Source organism: Periophthalmus magnuspinnatus, chromosome 23, assembly GCF_009829125.3.
Source record: "Periophthalmus magnuspinnatus isolate fPerMag1 chromosome 23, fPerMag1.2.pri, whole genome shotgun sequence".
Lineage (NCBI taxonomy): Eukaryota > Metazoa > Chordata > Actinopteri > Gobiiformes > Gobiidae > Periophthalmus > Periophthalmus magnuspinnatus.
The window spans coordinates 14,300,591-14,322,716 of NC_047148.1; the positions used below are offsets into that span (position 1 = coordinate 14,300,591).

The 22,126-nt window shown below is 37.3% G+C and overlaps 1 protein-coding gene across 3 annotated transcripts; it reads right to left on the reverse strand.

Moving 5' to 3' along the window:
* Positions 1 to 173: 173 nt before the first annotated feature.
* abcc9 (ATP-binding cassette, sub-family C (CFTR/MRP), member 9) lies at positions 174 to 19,246 on the reverse strand. 3 transcript variants are annotated; one of them, XM_033989503.2, is made up of 41 exons: positions 18,358 to 18,523; positions 17,055 to 17,199; positions 16,805 to 16,926; positions 16,552 to 16,718; positions 16,377 to 16,478; positions 16,126 to 16,266; positions 15,868 to 16,053; positions 14,678 to 14,839; positions 14,320 to 14,475; positions 14,101 to 14,235; positions 13,795 to 13,957; positions 13,670 to 13,710; positions 13,442 to 13,584; positions 13,063 to 13,171; positions 12,880 to 12,987; positions 12,056 to 12,128; positions 10,885 to 10,990; positions 10,324 to 10,359; positions 9,779 to 9,817; positions 8,765 to 8,866; positions 8,586 to 8,670; positions 8,438 to 8,518; positions 8,197 to 8,334; positions 7,982 to 8,107; positions 7,820 to 7,913; positions 7,669 to 7,742; positions 7,353 to 7,547; positions 6,834 to 6,988; positions 6,670 to 6,739; positions 6,269 to 6,426; positions 6,113 to 6,205; positions 5,916 to 6,018; positions 5,665 to 5,781; positions 5,462 to 5,582; positions 5,087 to 5,217; positions 4,647 to 4,725; positions 3,468 to 3,576; positions 2,233 to 2,336; positions 1,981 to 2,114; positions 1,850 to 1,912; positions 197 to 1,270 (listed from the first exon to the last, which is right to left on the reverse strand). In XM_033989503.2, exons 1-41 carry the CDS (start codon positions 18,503 to 18,505, stop codon positions 1,133 to 1,135), a joined length of 4,752 nt encoding a protein of 1,583 aa, XP_033845394.1. In that variant the 5' UTR covers positions 18,506 to 18,523; the 3' UTR covers positions 197 to 1,132. The 3 variants fall into 3 exon arrangements, 2 of the variants coding, with proteins under 2 accessions (XP_055087566.1, XP_033845394.1); XR_004543011.2 differs by lacking the exons at positions 9,779 to 9,817; positions 10,324 to 10,359 and adding exons at positions 1,376 to 1,658; positions 19,084 to 19,246 and having other exon boundaries at positions 1,166 to 1,270; positions 18,358 to 18,531; XM_055231591.1 differs by lacking the exons at positions 9,779 to 9,817; positions 10,324 to 10,359 and adding an exon at positions 19,084 to 19,245 and having other exon boundaries at positions 174 to 1,270; positions 18,358 to 18,531.
* Between the last annotated feature and the right edge of the window lie 2,880 nt (positions 19,247 to 22,126).

Here is a 22,126-nt window from a genome sequence, read left to right on the forward strand (position 1 = left end):
AACAAGTAGAATGAATCACACTTCAGTCCAAAACTGGCAAACTTTTAATTTTTCAAATGTAAAAAACAGGCACATACAATTGATCATTTTAAATAGCCAGTTGCATAATGTATATTTCACTAACTTATGTTTGAAAGCAATACGTGAATTAATTTTTTTTTTTTCTTTTTTTTGCAATGGTGGGAAAAGTTAAGTTACTATGACGAAAACAAAAATGTGGCAGATCAACAACTGATCCATTGTATAATAAATAGCCAAAGAACTTACAAAAAATATAAGGCATACATTTTCATGTGATAATGGGTCAAAGGTCACAAAAACAATGAGTGTAAAAATGGTATAAATAAAAGTCAGTGTCCGAGTATAATACATATAATAAAGAAGCATTAGTGTTGAAGCGATAAACATTAATAACTTGAAACTGAAATAACATATTTTTTATCAGTGTATGTGACAACGCAGAGAATACTTTTAGATAAAATAAGATATATTTGGTATGGCATTCAGTCCATAAAATAATGTATAGGATGGAAATAAAGGGAGACTTTAATTTCAAGATAAATGTTTTAGAGGCATTGGATTTATCTAAAACTATCCAAATTATCACTGTATTAAAGTACAGAGATTCAAGAAGAAATGTAAGTGTATCTAAAAAATCTAATACTATACTAGATGACAAATCAGTGTACTATCAGAAAAAGTTCTTCAGCAATGCATGAAGGCAGACAGGCAGTGGGACTGAACTTCTAGCCCAGGACCCTACAGTGTTTGTACAAGGGACTCAGAAAACCCAGAGCAAAGTGGCTGTGTGTTTAACTGGTGGACAAAAGTTGCAACACAAATTGTAAGTCTCTTGTATTGTGTCAATGAGAAATAAAACAACCATGAGCTTACTGTTCATTAAGTGTTCCCTTTTCTCGTGTTTGTTTATGAAAAGCACAGATGTGCCAACAATTAGTGCATTAACTACCAGTTGCTTGTATACTTTTATACTCATGTGGATTTATATAGCGATACGTGCACCGCTACTAACCAACTCTTTCCTTTACGCAAAGACACTGTTTATAAGAGCCACAGACACATTAGGGCCCATGTAACCGCCAAGGCAGCTGTTTTGACACAAGAGCTGCCTTTACATGTCGGCTTTTACGAAGGAGGCAAACATGCCATCTTCTTGCTCGAGCAGAGTCTCAGGTTTGTCATACTCCATAATGTTCCCTCGCTTCATCACAATAACCAGGTCGGCAGTCAGGATGGTATGGACACGATGCTTCAGAAACACCAGAAAAAAATCAATATATTTGTTTAACTATTTTGGTAAAGATGTGAGTAGCAACATAGAAAAGGAGAGAAAAGCAAGGATTTTAGTACCAACCAGACATACGCAGAAAAGAATCCGCTGACCCAAACTGCAACTCTGACTTCATCTTAAAGTAATGCAACGTAAATATGTAGGTTAAATGGATATGTCGGCCAAAGTAAAGCAGTGGTGAGCTGAGCTGGGCCAGACTGGACTGGGACTACTTGTGAGTCCTCACTAGCACACTGAAGAGGCTGTCCTCTTGTGCCAGCAGGTTTGGAGCAGAGTCAGACTCCACCAAAATTCCTGAGGAAAAAACCAACACCTGCTCCGCATCCAGAATGGAGGACACTCGGTGCTGGTAGAGCAAGGGCACAGGGAAAGAGTAGAAAAGGAAGCAGAGAAAATTTAAGGTGTACAGTAAATGAAATCGAAGATTTGTTAGTAGAATCAAGATGTATATAGATCAGATGGAAAATTAGAAAATATAAAAGCCAGCATAGCAATTGGTATTTTTCAATAAGTAATAAAACATAATCCTAAACTTACTGCTATTATGACAACAGTCCTGTCGGCGAATGCAGTCATAACAACTTTCTGAAGTATATTCTCCTGTAAAGAGACATGATGACAAGTGTCAGTAAAAGAAAGAGACTTCTAAAATGACTGTATATACAAACCGTGGCCATGTCTATAGATGCAGTGGCTTCATCCATGATAAGGATGCTGCTTTTTCTCACAAAAGCTCGAGCTAGACAGAAAAGCTGTCTCTGGCCAACACTGAAGTTTTCTCCACCTTCAGTGACAACAGCATCTGGACATTCATGCAAAATAAAGACATGTAAGGACATAAAGGACATGACTTAAGATTATAAATATAAGGGTCTTGTTTCTATTATTAAAAAAGGTTCTGGCAACATTTCTTTTAATACCTAGTCCTCCAGGAAGTGCTTTCACCATATTTTTGAGCTGAGCAATTTCTAAAGCCTCCCAGAGTCGATCATCAGTGCAACTCTTCTCTGGATCCAGATTAAACCTGAAACAAATAGACTGAATTGAATCTGTTTCACAAATTATGTTAGGCTTATCAACCATTCAGCCTGAGCTTGCATTCACATAAACAAGAACCAGTGGAAATATCAGGTCTCACACTGTCGCTCTCACACAAAACTATCGCCCGCGTCATTTTAGTCCAAACAAACAGCACATGCACATTTGTCTTTTATAACAAACACGCCATCACTTCACGTCCGCTAACACAAACTTGCAGAGGCATGTATCCTTCCACTCCTCACTGATCCCTCCACTACATGGTGTTCATGACCAATGGCACATTAGGTCGCCCCAGCTAGATTTCCCACTGCGATTTCAACCAGTAACCCCACAGCTGGGACTGAGTGTCGTCATGAGCCAAGTGTCTCTCCAAACTAATGTCTATGAACTCAGTGTGATCTGTCTTACTCCATTCTTTCCCATGAAACTGAAATTTTAGGTGTTTAGGGTCATATCCATTGTCACTGCCAAACTAAATTGGCCAGTAGACTCTAGTCACAGAGGATAAAAGCAAATGTACTCTGCCAGTGTCAAGCCCCAGTAACAAATAGAATTTGAGTTTTTACGATCATCTTGATTTTATTGTTATTAAAGGTGCACTATGCAATTTTTCAGGTGAAGGGTTTGTAACCTGTTTATATTTACAGAGATGTTAAAGCTTTGCCTGGAATGTTCCACAGTATTCCATTAATGTTATCTATCTCCAAGGAGACAGGCAGAGGACGCCCCTAGGGCAACTGACAAGTCATGTGAAGAGAAGATTCCTCTTCTTGTTTTTCAAGGTATTTTTGAGCAACAAAAACACCCTTCTTTGAATAAATGCAAAAAGAATAGCTTTAATGCCATACTGTGGAACATTCCAGGGAAAGCATCTAGAGACGAGCAGATGGTGTAAGTTACACAGTGTTATGTTAGTGAAATATATTCAATTTCTAATTTACCTTATTTTTTTAAAATAATATATATATTTTTTTTAAGATTTAGCTCAATATCAACATATACACACACAAAGGCCTAGGGGAAGGAAGGGGACGAGACACTTAAACATTACTATACTCAGATGTGCACCAATTAATTCACTTCTCTCAGTCTCCCACCAACAAGTTCTGTTTACCTGATAGAGCCACTGAATAACACTGGATCCTGGAGAATGATGGAGAGCCGTGACCTGAGAGTGTGCAGAGGCAACTTGCAAATGTCAATTCCATCGATGACAATTTTTCCTGGAAAAAAAAAGTAGTGTATTTACTTACTATAATTCTAAAATTTGAAAGAATTTTGACTATAATGTTTCACTTAGAAAGTAGTACAGCAAAGCACAAAAGAACGTGGACCTGAGTTACAATCACCAAGACCCTGATATGGCTGTACTTCACTGCTTTATAAGGAGATGCTCACACTAAAGCACACATTTACTGTTTAAGAAAAGCCAGGCCAACTGCCAGTTACTGTGCTGTCTGTGTGTATGGAAAAAGTGACTATGTAATCTCTCCTCACATTCTGTGAAGTCGTCATAGTCTGGAGTGAAAACAGACCCACACAATTAACTTCCTTTTAAAATCCAATTTATAACAAAAGCGGTTTAAAGACTTTAGGCTGTCAACTCAAATCAATATAAACCACATTCTTGAACCAAAGTGGATGGATGTCTTCTGCAAAGTATATATTTGAGTCATTGGAGAAGCTACTTCAAGACCTCTTAGGCCAAGAATTCAAGAGTAAAAAAAAAAGTGACATACAAATATGTCTCTAGTCACACATTGAAATATACACTCTAAAACTAGTCAGTAGACAGCTACTAAGGCCAGGTAAGTAAATCCTATATACTGCACTTTTTCCAACCATTAAATTATTAGTTTGTGATGGAGCTTTATTAACACTATTTAACATACGGTAAATAATTCACCTTGGGAAATAAATGCCAACTTTCAGATGCACACAGCTATTTAACTGGGTCTTTCTGTAATGTTTATGGCCATTCCTGCTTTTAAGATTTAGAAGAATAATTATGAAATGTTATGACTTGAAAAGTTTGGCTAAACAGTTGATAAATTTGTTATGATATCTAAGTTATTAACTATAAATAAACCAAACATGAAGTTCGTGTTTCTAGTATGGAAGAAACATATAATGAAAATAAATTGTTTTAAAGGTGGCACTTTATAAATTTCCTGGTGGTAAGCATGTGGTGCCCCCTCTACCTGAAAAGTTACAAAATGCACCTTGAATGAATAAATAACAAATGAAAGAAAGTATTTCCCAGTGTTGTGTGTAAGTGCAGCCTCAAACCAACCTTCAAAAATATCCACCATGTTGAAAAAAGCCAGTGACAGTGAAGACTTGCCGCTGCCTGTGCGACCGCAGATTCCCACCTGAAGCAGAAAGCAGCAAAGTGACACAGCTGAGAGGAATCAGACACCTGTGTGACAGAGTGTGACAGCTACATGCTGTGTGTGCTCAACCAGTGCCATGACTTCAGCAACCCAAAACAAAGCAACTTCAAAGGAGGTAAAAATATTGAATTCAGCTGGGAGGATTGTTCTTATTCTTGATTTGCACAATAAGATGATAAAAAATTAAGATGAAAAACGGTGGTTAAGGATACAGCAGAACTGTCTCCCTCATCAGTGTAGTGTGATGTGACGTCAGTGGTTTTCAACAACTGTGTGAGAATTACTTGGTGTTTATACATGTATTTGAACATAGAGTGGCTGACAACAATCTGTGACTAACCTTCTGTCCAGGCTGGATAAACGCGTTTACATGTTTAAGCACTGGTTTAAGCATGGGGTCATAGCGCACACACAGATCCTGGATTTTAATTTCTCCATTCAGAGGCCAGTTCTCGGGAACCTGAGAGGTATCTGGAGACCATAAAGAGGGGAGTAAGGTGCAACCAGGTCATACATTTATTTTAAATAACATGACATAAATTATTTGAGGCTCAAAGGTGTAGTGTGCTATTGGGCATAGTATATATTTTCATGTATAAAACAAAGTAACTAATAATGTTAAAATAGGGTATATGACTCAAGATACATTTTCACCTGTCACATAATGTATGTAGCAACATTTTAGGTTGAATAATAGAGTGACTAAACAACTCACCTATAGATCCTTCATAATTCTCTGACTCTGTGCCAAGGAAGCTGTTCACCTTTTTCACAGCTGCCATCTGGACCTCCAAGTCAGCCAGATTTCTCACAACCCAGTTCAAGTAGTTGGTCACCTACAGTAATAAGAATTACACATTTACTTAAACCAGTAACAGGCCATGGATAATCTTTTTATTTTCAACAACAGAAACTTACAGTTAGAGCGTAGGTGAGTCCAAGGCCAACCAAACCCCCAGAAGATGGTAAACCATACAGTGAGCTCCCAATAGAAGCTCCGGCTGCTGTCAGGACAATGACGGCCCCAAGATAGTCCTCAAAAAAAAGGGATGCAAAAGAGTAAAGATGTGGGGTGGAGACTATCCAAATTTATCCAGTAAAATTGTAAAACTATTATGGTTAAACAGAAGTGGAAATATAAAGGCCCTTTAAACAAAGAAATTTCTTACTGTGCGAACTTCCAGCCAGCGATTTGCAGCAGACAGGAACAGATAAGCCGTGTTGTTGGTGTCTGTGAGCTCTAGCATTCGTTGTTTAAATCGTGCTTCATGTCTTTAAGAGAGCAATGCATAAAAAAACATCAGTCTTAATAATGGGTGAACAAATGCAAAAAGTTTTTCCTTCAACATTGAGTGGTGTGTTGTACCTGAATGCTCTAATAGTGGTCAGGCCTTCAGCTGTTTCTGAAAAGTGACAGAGCAGAGGCAGCTGCGTGGAGTCATCTAGGTCCTGAAGATCCCTGAGCATTAATTTGAATATTAGAAGCTGAATTTGAAAGACTTACAGTGTTTTGTGAACTTACTTTGAGGCAACTCGGAAATACTTCTGGATGAAGTAAAAAGCTACTCCCAGGGGAAACAAGGTGATCATAAATATGGGAGTGATGGAGCATATGACCCCAATGGCAGATAAGCATAGCAATGTGGATCTAGTCAAAGACTCTAGTGTTGGAGGAATATGCTGAAAAGGCAGAACAACATACCTTACCATTTAGCATGTAAAGTCATGACTACAGTGATATGGAAAAATTGGCACATTTTTTTACTTGTACTTATCAATCACAAATGCTAATCTGTCTAATTAAAATGAAAAACTATTAAATATGACTTTCAATCTAACAATTTCAAACAACAGAATCGATGAATGTGCAATTAAACCTCTCATTATTTTACAGTGTAGTATTAAAAAAACTCAATGACATACCTGATCAATAATATTAGTATCTGCTGAAAATCTGTTTAGAATCTGTCCCAGCGGAGTTACATCAAAAAATCTGTTAAAAGCAGCAACAAAATGTAAGACAAGATAAGACAAGATACATATGTTAAAGCACTTATAGTTTACTATACAGATCTTTTTAATTTGACCTTATTGGGGCATGGATGATCTTGTTGAGCAGATTGTGATGGAGGTTGGTGGCTGCAGAAAGACCCAGGAACTCCACAGTGAGAGACGTGATGAGGCAGAGAGTTATTCCAGCAGCACACAAAACGATGAAGACCGGTAGGTAATAAGAACTATTCTGCAAAGTAGGGCCCATATTAAAGGTGAACTGTGTAACTTTTCCAGTGGAGGGTCCATCACCTGCTTTCCGCTCTCAATGTTATTGCTTTGCCCAGGACGTATGGTTTAATAAAATTCATTGCGGGTGGTTTTACTGCCAAAAAACCCTTGGTTACTTACTCGGAAGTCATCTGCATGTTTATGGACAGTTATTTATGGTTTTCTGTGGAATAGTCCAGATAAAACAACATCTCCAGGGAGAAAAGAAGGTTTCGGACCCCCCCCCCATATACAAACATAGTTCATCTTTAACACCAATTTACATAAACAAGCATTCAGATGATTAAAAAAAAAAAAAAAAAAAAACTATCTAAAAAACGTACCTCTTCATCTAACAGTGTAGATTGAGTGACCGTGGTTCCATTTGTATTGTCTGGCCTGCTCTGATTGGTTTTGGAGGAGGTCCAGAAGGCTAACCAGTAGTCAATGGCAACAATGACAGAATGTTTGAGCAGTTTAGAGGACACCATGAGGAAAACCATGAAAAAACCACCAGACGAGAGGTAACACCAGCACACCTGGGAGAAAGGAAAAATTAGGTAAGCAAATAGCCTAAGATTAACTCTGATAATGTGACTACAATAGTGCATATCAAAATTCAATAACAACATATTTAATTGAATGTCAGTAGCTATGTACCTTCCAAGGGATTTTTGATCTTCTGGTTGTGCCTGTGGACAAGCTATCATCTTCTTCTTCTTCCTCCTCCTCCTCTAATGGTTTGGGGGGGAAAAATTGTTTAACTCGGCAGCCTTACATTGGATGAAAAGGAAGAAAAAAAATAAAATACCTTCATCTTCATCATCAAGTTTGGCCTCCCTGGAGTAAAATGCTCTTCTTAGTGTCTTCCTCTCTAGAGTTGTTTGACTGTCCTGCTGGATATCCTAAAAGATAGATAAGTGTTACTATTAAATATTATACACAAATTATAATACATCTGAATTATACACGCCTTTTCCAGCTCATGGTCCTGTCGGTTCATTAGCGTCTTCCAATGATCGTAAAGCTCAACGTCATGAGTCTGAATGTCTTTTAGAGTTCCCTCTCTCAAAACAGAGCCATCCTTCATAGCAATAATCTAGATATATATTAAAAAAAAATCTAATTAAAGGTCACAGTGATTCCGATGGAAGATCATTTTAAAACCGTGGTTAAGATATTGTGTACCCAGTCTGCGTGTATAAGATACTGCAGCTTGTGAGTAACCAGCACCACAGTTCGCTTATCATCCTGGAGGAACTTGAGGATTCCTTCTTGCATCAGGTGATCACTGAGGTGGATGTCAAGGGCAGAGAATGGGTCATCCTAAGACAAAGGTTTGGTATCCTTTTTAATAAACTTAAACTTTGATTTTGTTAATAAATATGGTAATTGATTGAAAAAATAATTACATTAGGTAAGAACTTACCAAGAAGACAATGTTGGTGTTCTGGTACAGTGCCCTTGCTACACAAATTCTTTGCCTCTGTCCTCCGCTCAGGTTGATTCCCTTAAATATAGCATCACAAACGTGTTTAATTAGACTAAATACAATAGAATGTATAACAACAACATACCCTCTCTCCAATTTCAGTTTGATCTCCAAATGGTAACAGGTCGATGTCTGGCTGAAGTGAACATGCCTCTATGACTGCTTTATACCTGGAAAAGGAGCAAAGAAGTATTACTTTCAATATTTAATATATACAGTATGTTACTGTTTCATGTATTTAAACTAAAAGAGGTATAGTTGTACCTCTGTTTGTTAAAGGGACTTCCAAATGTAATGTTTTCTTCCACTGTTGCGTTGAGTAGCCAGGACTTCTGAGCAGCATAGGCTACAGAGTACCTGTTTTTGCTGAACAACAAGAGATTATAAAATAAACAATTCAACTTCAGTGACTGCAGTGTATAAAGATCAAATCACCAGGAACACTGATCCATTCTGAAGATATTCTTTGAGAATATTATCATGATTTCTTATGTTCAAATATATAAAATTTCTATAATCTACATAAAGCTGTCATTAAAATCAGTTTTCCTGGTCAAAACAGCTAGTACATGAAGACAAATAAGAGACATTATTGTTGAGTCACACACCACTGCACCATAAAGGACACATCATCAGATATGGAAAGGAAACAAGGATTGAGCTAAATGATCAAAAACAGATGAACTAGAAGAATATATCAAATGAATGAAGTTATGAACAAATATGAACAGAAACTAGGAAAATGATCTGTTTTCTGTTATTTTTTGGTTATTTTGAGCATTTCCAAAATTAATCTATAATTAATAAACACAAATACCACTAAGCCTTAATTTGCTATGACGTAGATTGGCCAAATTTGTACTTTATAAAGTGGAATCTGAGTTTGCGGTTAGTTGGGTTGGGAAGGGGGGGGCTCCCAGCACTGTGGGAACAAACCACACACATTGCCTTTTGAATAAAACTTATTATAAATATGGGTTCATGGTTGATGGATGGAAGATAGTACAAATAAGGTTGTGATTTTCTTTAACCCAATCATAACATTGTTAAATAACGCTGAATAGTGTATAAGTTACAAGACATAGCACATTGATAAAACATAAATATATATATAATTAAGTAAAGACAATGCAGACAATGTACTTTCTTCCAAAAGAGATGTAAATTAATTTGGAGATGGTGATAAAACAAATAAATAATACAATAGACAAGGATCATGAGAGGTCAATGGATCACTCCACATGTTAAAACGGGACCAGGACACCACAAAACCTATACCTCCTGATGTCTTCAGCTGTCTCTTCCATCCCTGACCAACTGTCAAAGTCATGCCAGTATATTAGAGAGCATTTCATTCATCACGTTTAATAAACGATAATAAATTAGGCCGTTAATGAAACACAACATTGAGCCTTTTTTCATGCCACATGAAAATTAAAACAAAATCAACATGTCAAGTCTTACAGTAACATATGTCAAATCTCACAGTACTATGGTACCAAAGAAGACATACATGAATCCAAAAAGCACAAACTCATTTCAATGAATTGCATGCCATCCCAGAGCAAAACAATAAACATACATGACTTTCAATGCCAACATTACCAGTCACAAGGTTGACTTAAGTGATATAACTTGCTTGGATTTTAGTATTAAGATTTCTGAAAGTGGTTAGTTTTTGTGTTCATATGAACACATTGAGAATTTTAATCCACTTAAATTGACAACACTAAACACTAAACTATTTAGCAATGATGTTAAATGTAAAAAAGCTTTTACACTGAAATGAATAATGACTAAAGGAGACAGCCAAGAAGAGATACCTGATTCCATCGGGACTGGCCTCACAATTAGGCAGCCTGACGTAAGCAAGAAGGTAGGAGATAAAGACAGAGATACCACAAGCACACATGCACACACAGATTTGTCAAAACAACAGTCACACAAAAGATGATGCAGTGCATAAGCATAACTATAAATACAAATGGTATATGATCATTTTGAAGAAACTAATCAAACTTTCTGGTTAGTTCTCAAAAGTACATCAACAAACAAACATTACAGTGGGGTTTAGGAAAACTTTTTCACTGTTAAAATATTTGATTTCAGCACTGACAAAAAAAAAAAAAAAACTATAATAGTTCAGTAGTTGTTGATAGCTGAGAAATATATAAATTGATCAGCGTATAGACTTAGCTGTTGATAAAAATGGCACCGGACCATAGTCAATAATAACCAATTGTATGTGTGCATGTTGCATTTAAAGGTAAGTTCGATAATGGTAAAAGTGCCTTGTAAAATTACAAAATGTAGTGTGAGAAAGGAAGAAGCAATATGTTTATCAAAGTCAATGACAAAGCATATTTGGTCATTAATAATCATACTTGCTCCAGTAAACTTTCCCATCCATGGATTGCATTTCTCCTAACATCGCCAGCAAAAGGGACGATTTCCCACAACCCACCTGGCCTACAATCATCGTCAGCTGACCTAGAAGGGGAAAAGAGGGTTAAATTGGGATATGGTGCACCATCTCAACTGCATGCCGACAAACAACTGAAGGTCACTTGATCTTACTTTTAACTCAGTCACAATTCTAAAATAGAGTGCAGGGCAGACGGTAGAAAAAATGAATGCCTCTGAAAGACTGAAGTTGAAGCTTCTCAAAAATAATTTGTATTTTTTAAATGTGTGTAAGGGGGAGCATACTCAAGATACTAAGCCAGTTAGGTTCCCATGGGAAGATGATATTTTACACAGCTCATCAGTTGGCAGCCATCTGAGTATGTCTAGCTTTTCTCACTCCTCACATACAGCATATCAATATAAAGAATTTGGCTACCCTGGCCACACATTCAAATGTCTTGGTTTCATCCCAGTAGACCAAAGTACTATTTTTAGAGAACAAGTGAATGTATAGTTAACTTAAACACTATGTTATAAATGTTCACATTGGAATTTCTTTGATGGGGATGGGGGAAATACCTACTGCAAATGGCTAAAAGTGCACAATGTGTTAATGTAACATTGTAAATATAATTTATTTCTGCCATTATACAGTAAACCACATTTGGGATCATTGCAATGTTTTAAAGAAGACATATTGTGCTTGTGTCTGTTATACAGTTTTAATCTACGACATCTGCGGATTATTAAATTATAATTTGCACATTTCAATTTGCAATATTCATCTAAAATTATTTAATAAAAGAAACAAGTCTGCTGACACAGCAAAGAGCCATAAAGTTGTCGGCACATCACATCACACTAGCAAGCTGCGGATTTTTTTTTTCATTTGTACGAAAAGAAACACGAGCCACTGCCAAGTCCTACAACTATCACCAAGTGAGAAAATAAAATTAGAAAACAAAGTACCGTAAGCACAGAGCAGTGGGCGTGTACTGGTGCCGGTGAAAACAGGGAAAATAAGCAATTCAAGATTGCTCAAACATGCACAAATCACTCCAGATACAACTTCAAAGGAGTAAATGAGAAGGGGAAACCACTATAACATGATTAAAAGCTCTGAAAAGTCCATTTTGCATAAGTGGATACCTGTAGGGATACTGATGTTAATGTCTGACAGAGTGGACAGGTTGCTTCCCCAGGTAAAGCATCCATTGATCACCTACAACAATTAAATAAATAAATAATTAGATTTGCATTCCTCATATAATATGAGTTGAGTATATCTTATACTAGACACTGTGCTAAAAAGTTTCAAGTTTAATATTGAGATGAGAGGAATCATACTACTTATCTTTGTTTTAGTCAAATTTAAATTTACGGTACAAAACTATGGCATTCTTAATACTAATATTACTAATTTCAGTCTTACCACTGGAGCAAGAGTGAAAAGGCTTATATCTACTGCATGCTTTGTGACCTATGACCGTATTTCCTGCTGGGTTTTAGTTTACGTGACTCCCATCTGTTCTGCTGTTTGTTTACTTTATGTTTCGTGTGTACATGTGTGCGTGCGTGTGCAAAATTTCTAGATATTTCTTCGTGATCTCCACTAATATCCTAAATACAAAACACCCATAGATGATATGTAATATATATGGAGTCAATTTCTTAGACTAATGAGATAATTAGGCATCCCTCCTCCATTGGGGGAAGGGGGCGCAAGAAAAGTTTGTACAGAAGGTTGAGAAAATATTGGGCACCAAAATTCTCGTGTGAACCCCAAACTTCCTGTGTTGAGAGCGTGTGGATGAACACGTAAAAGATGACCTCTAATACAGTTTGATTATATTACTGACCCGTACAGTTGGGTCTGTACAACTAGGACAATATCTCCTTTCCTCAAACAATATAATATAAAAAGCAGTAGGAGTATAAGCATTGCAACTTAACTTGGGTTCTTTGGCACTGACCTTAACAGCCACATCCTCGGTCTCTGTGGGTCTCATCTGTCGCCTGGTTGGCTGCTCATAGTTGTCCATTTGGTAACGTATTGGGTGCTTTCTGTTAATGGCTTTGGTCTAAACAAATTATGATATGAGTTTGTGTGTACAAATATAAGTTTGTACTGACAGTGTTAAATCTTTTTTACTTACCGTCCCCATATGTTTTTTACCAGCCTCAAATGGGACAGGCATGTTTCCATTTCTCCAGCTGTCATCTCCAATTTCATCACTCTGAAGGAACTCTCCGAGTTTCTGCACACTGTGGGGACAGATATGAAAGTGTCAGTATGATGACATCAACACAAACAATTACACCAGAGTCACATTTAACACAGCCGGGGTGCGGTTCATTGAAATCAATGCATGGTAACACCACAACGGAGCACTGTGAGCCTGTGTTGAGTGTGAATCTGGCATTACAGAGTTTGAAGTTTATATGGCATCCCCATAATTATGTTTTTCATGAATGAAAAAGCAGAATTTTAATACAACTACAGTACCCAAAAATTAGATGTTCAATAGCCCTCACCTGATCAAAGCCTTCACGGCAAATCTGACCACTGTAGAAAGTAGGAACAGAGGCGTTACCAGGATGTGAAACAATGCCAGAGCTGCAAAGGCCTCAGAGGGGCTTGGTCCATTTTCATTGATAAAATGATGCATCACAAATGTCTGAAAGTGACACACAAAATATTTGTTCAATGTGTTATGGTCACATAGGAAACAACATTTTATTAGGGCCAAGTTACTGACTCACCACAAGGACAGCAGCAATGGGAATTGCAGCATTCATAAAAACTGCATATAAAACAAAAAGTACACTTTAGAGTTGTTTTTTTGTTTTTTTGTTTTTTGTGATCAGCATAATTTCCTAGGTCTTACTGGACAAAGATGTGTAGAAAGCAAAGGTCTTCAGGCTGGTGAGTTCTTTGCCTCTAGTGCCCTCCACACTGTCACAGAAGATATTCTCCCAGGCATAAAGTTTAAGAAGTTTTATTCCTTTTAAGATCTCTGAGGTCTGTTTCAAACGGTCTGTAGAGTATTCCTGTATTTAGACATATGCAGTCTATTAAAGTTTAAAAAAAATAAAAAACATAGTATACAAGTAGCTGAAACCCAGTATAACAAAGCATAATATTATGAGGACAATTACAGATTTTGTTATTATTATTATTGTTATTAACTTACTAGTGTGCTTTTCTGTGTGTCTGCCAGTTTCGTTGCTATAAGGTACTGCACTGGAGCCAAAAGAACAATGACTGATGCACCAACCAAGGCACTGGGGCCTAATAAATTGTAAAGAAGGATCACACCCATCACTATCTGTAAACAACATAAATGACGCATTACATTATAGAAGTGATCATGAATATCATAGTGGGGCTAAAGGGTGTCTCAGTCCTGTACCTGCACAGGCATTGCCCACAGGTTTGGACAGAGGAACAGAAACCACATAAGCTGGTTGGTTTCTATGGCAACCAAGTTGTTGATTTGTCCCAAAGTCACCTCACCCATTGACATGTTGGAGGTTGACAAACGTAGGATTTTGTTGTAAATCATTGCCTTGATATGTAAAAAGATAAAGAAAGAATAAATAAAATATAGAGAGTGTTAAAAAGAGTATGCTATGTAACTATGATTCCTTAATGACTGAGATTAACCTAATGCATGGTTTAATTAGGCAAGAAGCAGACATGACACAAATTTAACACAATGAGAGATCTGTGTACTATGTTTTACTATGGCAACACCTTCTCCCACTTACCAAAAGAGCTCCTCGTAGGTTGATACCAGTTTCTATAGTGACATAGTAAGATGCCTGAAGAAAAGTCCTTTGTAATATTAAAGCCAGAAACAGAAGAATCGCCAGGACTGAGGAATTCTGCAGCAGGTCAGTGGAGGACATGAAATTCACGCCAAAATAGGTCTACAACACAGGAAATGCACACATTATTTAGATGATGCATACACAAACGCATAGCCGTACATCTTCTAAATTAAAGTTAAAGGGTGTTAGATGAGTGAGGAATTTTCCATGTCACTCAGAAATGCTGCCTGGCTTTGCTCTGCATCTCACCTGCCCATTATGCTCACAGAACAGACTGGTAATGATATGTCAATTGCTACTTAACAACTCCAAGCCAAATGAGTCAGATTACATACTGCTACTGCAAACACAACTATTGTGTATTTGTCTAAGTCTCTAAGAGTATCTTGACAATGAAAAGGGCATCTCTTAAATGCCAGGCAGGTTTGCTTTTGCCAGCTGAATTGGCTGTGACTCCTGCTGCCTCTCTTATGCTATTTTTACTGTTCAGCGAGCGTACAAACAACATATAATAGCATGTACATATTCTTCAAACTCTTACCTTAACCCTACCATGTAATTACATGTTGTTGCATAGTAATAGGTAGCCTACTGTAAAATAAAGCACAACCCTTAGTTGTTTTTGTTTCTAATTCTGCAATGACAGAAAACAACAAATGCACATCTGATAAAGAAATTACCGAAAAAGATACACTTCATGAATTAATGAAGACAGAGACCTTTTTTCTTTCCTTTTGTTTAGTCTGAGTTATTAAACAAGAGAGAATTAGCTCATGAATGTCACATTTGTGTATGTTTGTCTAGTTGCTACAACAATAAAATTGTATAACAAAGTTATTATTCATATCAGATCTTGCTTTGTTGATTTCCTTAGACATGATGTCACAAGTAGACAGTTGCGTGGATCATGAAATGATGAAGACCCACACCTCAGTGACATCACACATGGAGAAACTTTTTGACCCAAGCACCCGACCACCCAGTATCAAAAGCACAATTCAGGCATATGGTGTCTTATGATTTAACATGTATTGATTTGTTTTTACATGGCCTTTATATTAAAATTCAAAATTCATTCCATGTGTACTGACGCAAACTTTGTACTAGACATAAATAAATGTACTCACCTCATTGGAGATGGTTGTTTTGTTTTCACTCTCCAGACATTTTACAATGCCAGAGATGCAGAGTGGCCCAGCAAAGCCCAGCAGGTCAGCGAGATAGCGGAAGGTGCTGCTGAGGAGGATGGGCCGGCCAAACGCTCGGTACATGGAGCGCCAGATGGATGGGGCACGATCTGGGTCTTCGGCAGTCTATGTGAGAGTAAGAGTATTTTAAAAGCATAAACTAATAATAAATACTAAATCCAATCCCGTCCTTATCACCCTTTGGTCCTCATATGCATCCTTCAGGCGCAGGTAGTTGGTGAGTGCTCTCATGGCAATAGGCAGCTTGCCAATCTTCTTAAGCTCTATTGGTCTTTTATGTGCTCCCATGATGAGAGGATTCATCCACCAATATGTTGCCTAAAATTAGAGTGTAACTACTAATTCGGAGAAGATGCTACAGCCACTGTTGCATGTTAAGTAATACATTGATAGTTGAGAAAAAAGTGTTCATATTTGTTTGTATCTACCTTTGAAAGCAAATTGACAAAAGGCTGCAGGAAGCGAACACCCAAATCCTGTAGATCTTCAGGTGGCTTCACCTTCTGAGGATTGGCAAAGAAGACATATTTCTACACACAGAAAAAAGTGTGTTAGAGACAACAGCAGGTCTAAATTACAAATAACAAATGTAAGTGCACATACCCTAATTCTTATGACATTGACCTCCACCGCCATCAAGAGCCCATACAAGAGCACTAGCAGGGCTGTAATACAGAACCTCAGATGTCGGGGTCTAACACCAAACACTACAAACTTCCATAACTTGATGGTCTTAGTGATGAAGGCCAAAATCCAATAGATGAATAATACTGTGCCAACAGACAAAATACCATTCACTTCTGATGCGTATGTTAGTTAAATAAAGGGTCAGGCCTTTTCTTTAATTAGGTCTTACCGAGCAGGAGCTTTGGGAAGTTAGAAGTCTCTATGTTGTGGTAATAAACCACTGATGTAGTTGCAGCAATAAATCCCATGAAAGCTGGCATGAAGAGATGGAGGTGGTTGGCTATCATCGTCCTAGTTAAACAATACAATCGCTGTCATTTGAAATATTTTGCCATTTGTCTCCAAGAAGGACACGTTTCATAATACCGGTACATGCTTCATAAATTTTGGATTGCTTATTATTTCTTGGTAAATCTTACTTGTCTATTGAGACTATTCCCTCTGCAAACTCACAGACATGGACAAAGAGCAGAGAGAAGGTGAGGATCCACCTCATGTTGTGTCCAGGAAAATGAAGCCATGTGTTATGATGGATCTGGACCTTCGAGCTCTGACTGCCCCACCCTAGAAAACACAGACGTACCTTGTCAAAATAAATGATTTCAAGATGGTTAAACTCAATGCAGATAACAAAATATACTACTTATGAGAAAAGATGAGAAATAATGATTCACATAAAATGCATAATAGTATTTATATAGTAACATATTCCACTTAATCTTGGGACTAAAACAATAACATAATAGCAATCAATCAGTGACTCCTCAGGGAGCTGTGTGGCCAGCAGGGCAGAATCATTCCCATCAACTACACACGCACTTAGATAATCAAATGGACACACTACTAATTGAATCAATTAATTACATCTCAAATGTCCTCTTTCTCTATTCCTCCATTTGTTTTTGTCATTTTCTCCTATGTTTTACAATCTGACTGAACAACACAACATAAAGCTCTTAATGCCATGTTTAAGTGGTAAAAAGTGCAGAACCAATATATTACTGCTATATTGACAACTATTAACCATTAAAATTCTTATTACACCATTACTAAACAATGACTAGAACTGGGTCTAGTCAGCACGGAAAGTAAACACAGAAAGATTTTCCCAGTGCATGTTTCAGTGACACCAATGATTTAAAGTCTAATCCACATCTGATAACCCAGTAGATTATATTGCTGGTCTGATGGGAGTAAATTACTGTAAGACAACAGAGCTTCTGTTTGACCTTCCTGTTCTGTTTATTTACAGATGTGCAGGAATATTGCAAAAAATGAAAAATTACAAATAATTATTGCAAAGACACTTAGACATGTTTTGGGATTATATTACTTGTATAGTCTAAATAAATCAGTCCATTATATTCAAGTGTTTGCACAAAGCAGGACACAATGGGGTTTCGGTTCCAGCTGACTCAATAATCCTGCTTTAGATGCTGTGACAAGACAGCTGTACAGTTTTCATTCAACAGCAAAAGGTGATACTATAAGAGGCTTACACTTGAAAAACAGCTGGTCAAAAATGTTCACAATTTTTTAATTAGTTTTATGTGTTCGACATACTCATATTACATGCTGCTGGCTATTTAATCCTTTTCGTTCACTTAAATATGTTTACTTTTACAGTCCTCCAGTTGGTTGGTTCCAACAAACCTATTGGTTATCACTGACACATTTACAACTGACAATTATTTGTTTAGTAGTAGTCGTGTTTGATCTTACCAATAAAAAGGATGGGGAAGGTGATGAAGAGCAGGAAGACATGAGGAACCAGGTTGAGAGCATCTACAAAGCAGCCATTGTTGAGCACACCATCATCGACATTGTAGGCATTTATATTATTCTCGTTGCCGCAGAATGCCAGGTCCATTCCACTGGCCAGCTTGCCCCACACTACTATGGACACAAAAAAAGATGTATTAAGACATAATGTTCGTTATTTTCATACTGTGCAGAACCTCTATTTATTTAATTTTTTTTAAGTAACTGGTTTGATTTGGTTCTGTAAAAGTCATCTATTTACAGAAACTAGGTAAAGAAGTGTAATTTGTGTTGGAGTCACTGGGCAGACTTTGTAAAAAAAAAAATAGGTCTGCAAACAAGACAAAGATTAATACTGGATTTCACATATTACTAATTATTCGCAACTACTTAGGTTACAGTACAGTAAATTACACCAGAAAAGAGGTTCTACTTTGGTAAGCTAGAGTAATAAAATATGTAGAGTATGATGAGACATGCTTTAGGACACTTACTTAAACAGTCACCTAAACTTGAAGGAACAGAGTTGAATAAATAAGTAAACACAGGTCTAAGTCTTTCTTTCAGAACAAGTAACTAATATTAAGTTGTAAAGCAGTATTAAAATAGAAACATTAACAACATAAATGGTACTAAGCATGTCACCTTTAGTTAACCTAGCTTTGTTTATTTTAAATTCATAAATACCTCCAACAATGTTAAGTAATCCTCACGCGTGACCGTACATTCCAGAGGTCTGGGAGAAAAAAAAAATATTAAAAATTAAAAGGCGACAAAATATTCACATAAAATAACAAGACATGAGTTCTGGTCGACGGGCTTGGGTTGATTATTTTTAGCTGTGCAAGTACTTCAGCTGCTTGGTTCACTGCTGCCTGTCAAACGCTGGTGTCAAGTCACAAACTATAAGCCGCAGCTATATCCGCTCTATATTTCAAAATAAAAGCCCGTAAAGGACGCGCCAATCAGATAGAGTTTTGCATAAAGTTTTAGTTATAATACAGACTGAACTTATCTAAAATGAATTGCTCATCGCTCTTGTATTGTATTTGTGGTTGCTTTTGTACTTATATGTCTTTATATTGTACACTTTCGGCCAAGATATGTGTTTTATTCCATGCGTAAAAACTCGTTCATTCCGGTTTCTTTAGCATAAATTAATCTCGCTTGACATAATTGTGTGTAATTTTAGATTTCCAGATTTGAAGCCGTTTGATACTGGGATGAGGAATTACTGTGGATATTCTATGGCTTTGGTCACACATTACACATTTTGTTATGCCTTGAATCATAATTTGCTAAAGTCAATCGCTGCCATTGCGTCGAACATTTCACGTGCGTCTCCAGTGTCTCCCAAAGGAGATCACTGAAAAGAAGAAATAACTATGAACTGTTGTCTTTAATTGTATTTGATTGGATAGGTTAATAAGTGCACAAAAACCTGAAAACCATTTGTCATTTGCTCATGTGTATAAAAAAAAAAATACTTTCTCATAGCAGTTAAATTCTGTAGCAGCCACTGTGTTGCATCCTCTTTAAGGTTACTGCAGATCTCAGAGTCATGTTCAGAGCTGCAGTCACCGCGGCCACGAGCCTTCGTGTCTTGTTGCAAATTTACTAAATGAAATGTATTTTTTTTTATCTGTTGCAAACGCTGATATTATGACCGACACAGTGACCAGAACATTTTATAATTGGTGTAGCGTTTTTTGAAAACATAAAACAGATTAAATTGGTTGATTTTTTCAGTGGATTTCTAAAATGACCTACATGTCATTCACTGAGAGCGAGGAAGACGTCCGGATGCTGTGCGCGGAGGATGCGTCGAGATTCGGACACAAAAGCAGTTGCACTTACTCTGACCCGCTGCCAGGATCCCCGGTCTGTCTTGTCCTGCTCTTTGTCCCTTTGTCCCTCCACTGCCCGCGGTGATCTAGGTGCCAGCTGAAGGACGCTGTGCCAAAACATAATAAACCGCTTGAGTGAGAGGAATTACGCGCGAAGGATGCCGGGCTGTAACAGGCACGCAGCACGAGCGCGGTGGATCTATCCAATAAAATGTCACAATAATATCATCATTTTATATGTAGGTCGTTGCATACTGTACGGTGTTTGATTTGAGATGCTGTTATAGACATGTCATCTTAAATGCTCTGATGAAAACATTAGTAACTGCATTTGTGTAAATTCTATAAGCTAAAAAGAGATGGGACCCCAGGCATTGCGGTAAACGTTGATCTAAAATGATGATGATGATGAGTAAATGTAGGCCTTTTTCATTCCTTAACAACAGTATGTCTATAGAGGGCGCTGTTTACTAGACTTTAACTATTGAAACGGCACAATGATAACTAAAGTAATGTAAAAACAATGCTCATAAAACGAGTTAGATTACTTTTTGTTTTGTGAGGCTGCTGCTATTCTATTCTGTTAGTTATGACTAGAGGTTCGTCATTTAAAGTTCTTTCTTCTTCAATGCACTGCTTTTTATCTACATATTATTATAGGCTATGAAGTTTGGAATAGCACCTTTAGTTTAATCAGACTGTTTGTTATTTTCATATTATTTCATTATGACACAGGCCACATTTAGCTGCGGCGGGTCTTTGAGCGGCGCGTTTGAGGAGGAAAAGTTTGTTGCTTGACAAAATCTGTGACTAAGCAGATAAATAGACATGACCTGTTCATTTGAAACAAATAGAGTGACGAGAATCCCTCTTGGTGTAAGTGTTTCCCAAGACACTGTAAAGGAAAGTTTATGACTTTTTGACCCCTGCACTGCAGTCTCTCCCACTTGCCCCATATTTTTGACATATGCACTCACACTAAAACTGACACATGGAAGATGACGAATAGGAATAGCATAATTTAAAAAACGATGTAGTCTAAAGGATGGTAACTACATTTTGGATATTTTGTAATGATTAATTGTGGTTTACCGCACAGACAGTGACCACACTTGCTGTTAATCCACTCATTATATTGTTAGTGATGTGTTGTGTATTTGTTCTCACAGTGGTGCTGGTGCTGATCGTGAGAAAGACTCATCCTGAGGGATGAGTTTGACCTGAGGACAGGAAGTGGGGATGGGACTCTTCCACAAAGTGCAGACTTCAACCAGGACCCTTGTATGCAGCATTAGTGTAGATGTTTTTGTGACATTGGATTATCCTTTGTGTTTTTATCGTCAGAATCAGGTTTTGGACTGATTTAAAGAATCACATAGAAATTAAATTCACAGTAAACATTTTATATTGCTGTCACAATATATTATGTTCAATCATATTAGATCAGTGGTTCTTAACCTGATCGAACCCTTGGGGTTCGGTGAGTCAGTCTCAGGGGTTTGGCGGAGGTTAAGACACACAGTCATATAATTCGCAGACTGCGAGCGTCTCCAGATTCTGGCCGTGTCCCAATTCAACAAATGCACCCTATGATGTGCCTATCGAAGTACCTGCCCGACTTAAATGACCTGTTCGAATGGCATAAAAACATAAAACGACATAAAAACGAAGAAATGAACAGACTTTGCTGTGAAAATGACATGAGAGTGGCACTTGCCAAGGTGAAGCCCTGCATTTCTGAACTGGTCTCTCAAACTCAACAGCAGAAGTCACTGATTTGCAGTAAATATTCATTATTATTCTAGCCTGATGGAAATTAGGTGATGGGTGTCTGTTAAAATGTAAAAAATAATGAATAGCATAAATACAATAAGTTCATTATT

Excerpts from the sequence above, each read along its gene's own strand:
- abcc9 (XM_033989503.2), bottom strand. The coding sequence starts at position 18,505 with ATGGACCTGGCATTCTGCGGCAACGAGAATAATATAAATGCCTACAAT. Across the intron at positions 9,818-10,323 it reads GCCAGTCCCGATGGAATCAG|TTGGTCAGGGATGGAAGAGA; the intron begins GTATCTCTTCTT and ends TGACTTTGACAG. Across the intron at positions 4,726-5,086 it reads TTATCCAGCCTGGACAGAAG|GTGGGAATCTGCGGTCGCAC; the intron begins GTTAGTCACAGA and ends TTTCTGCTTCAG.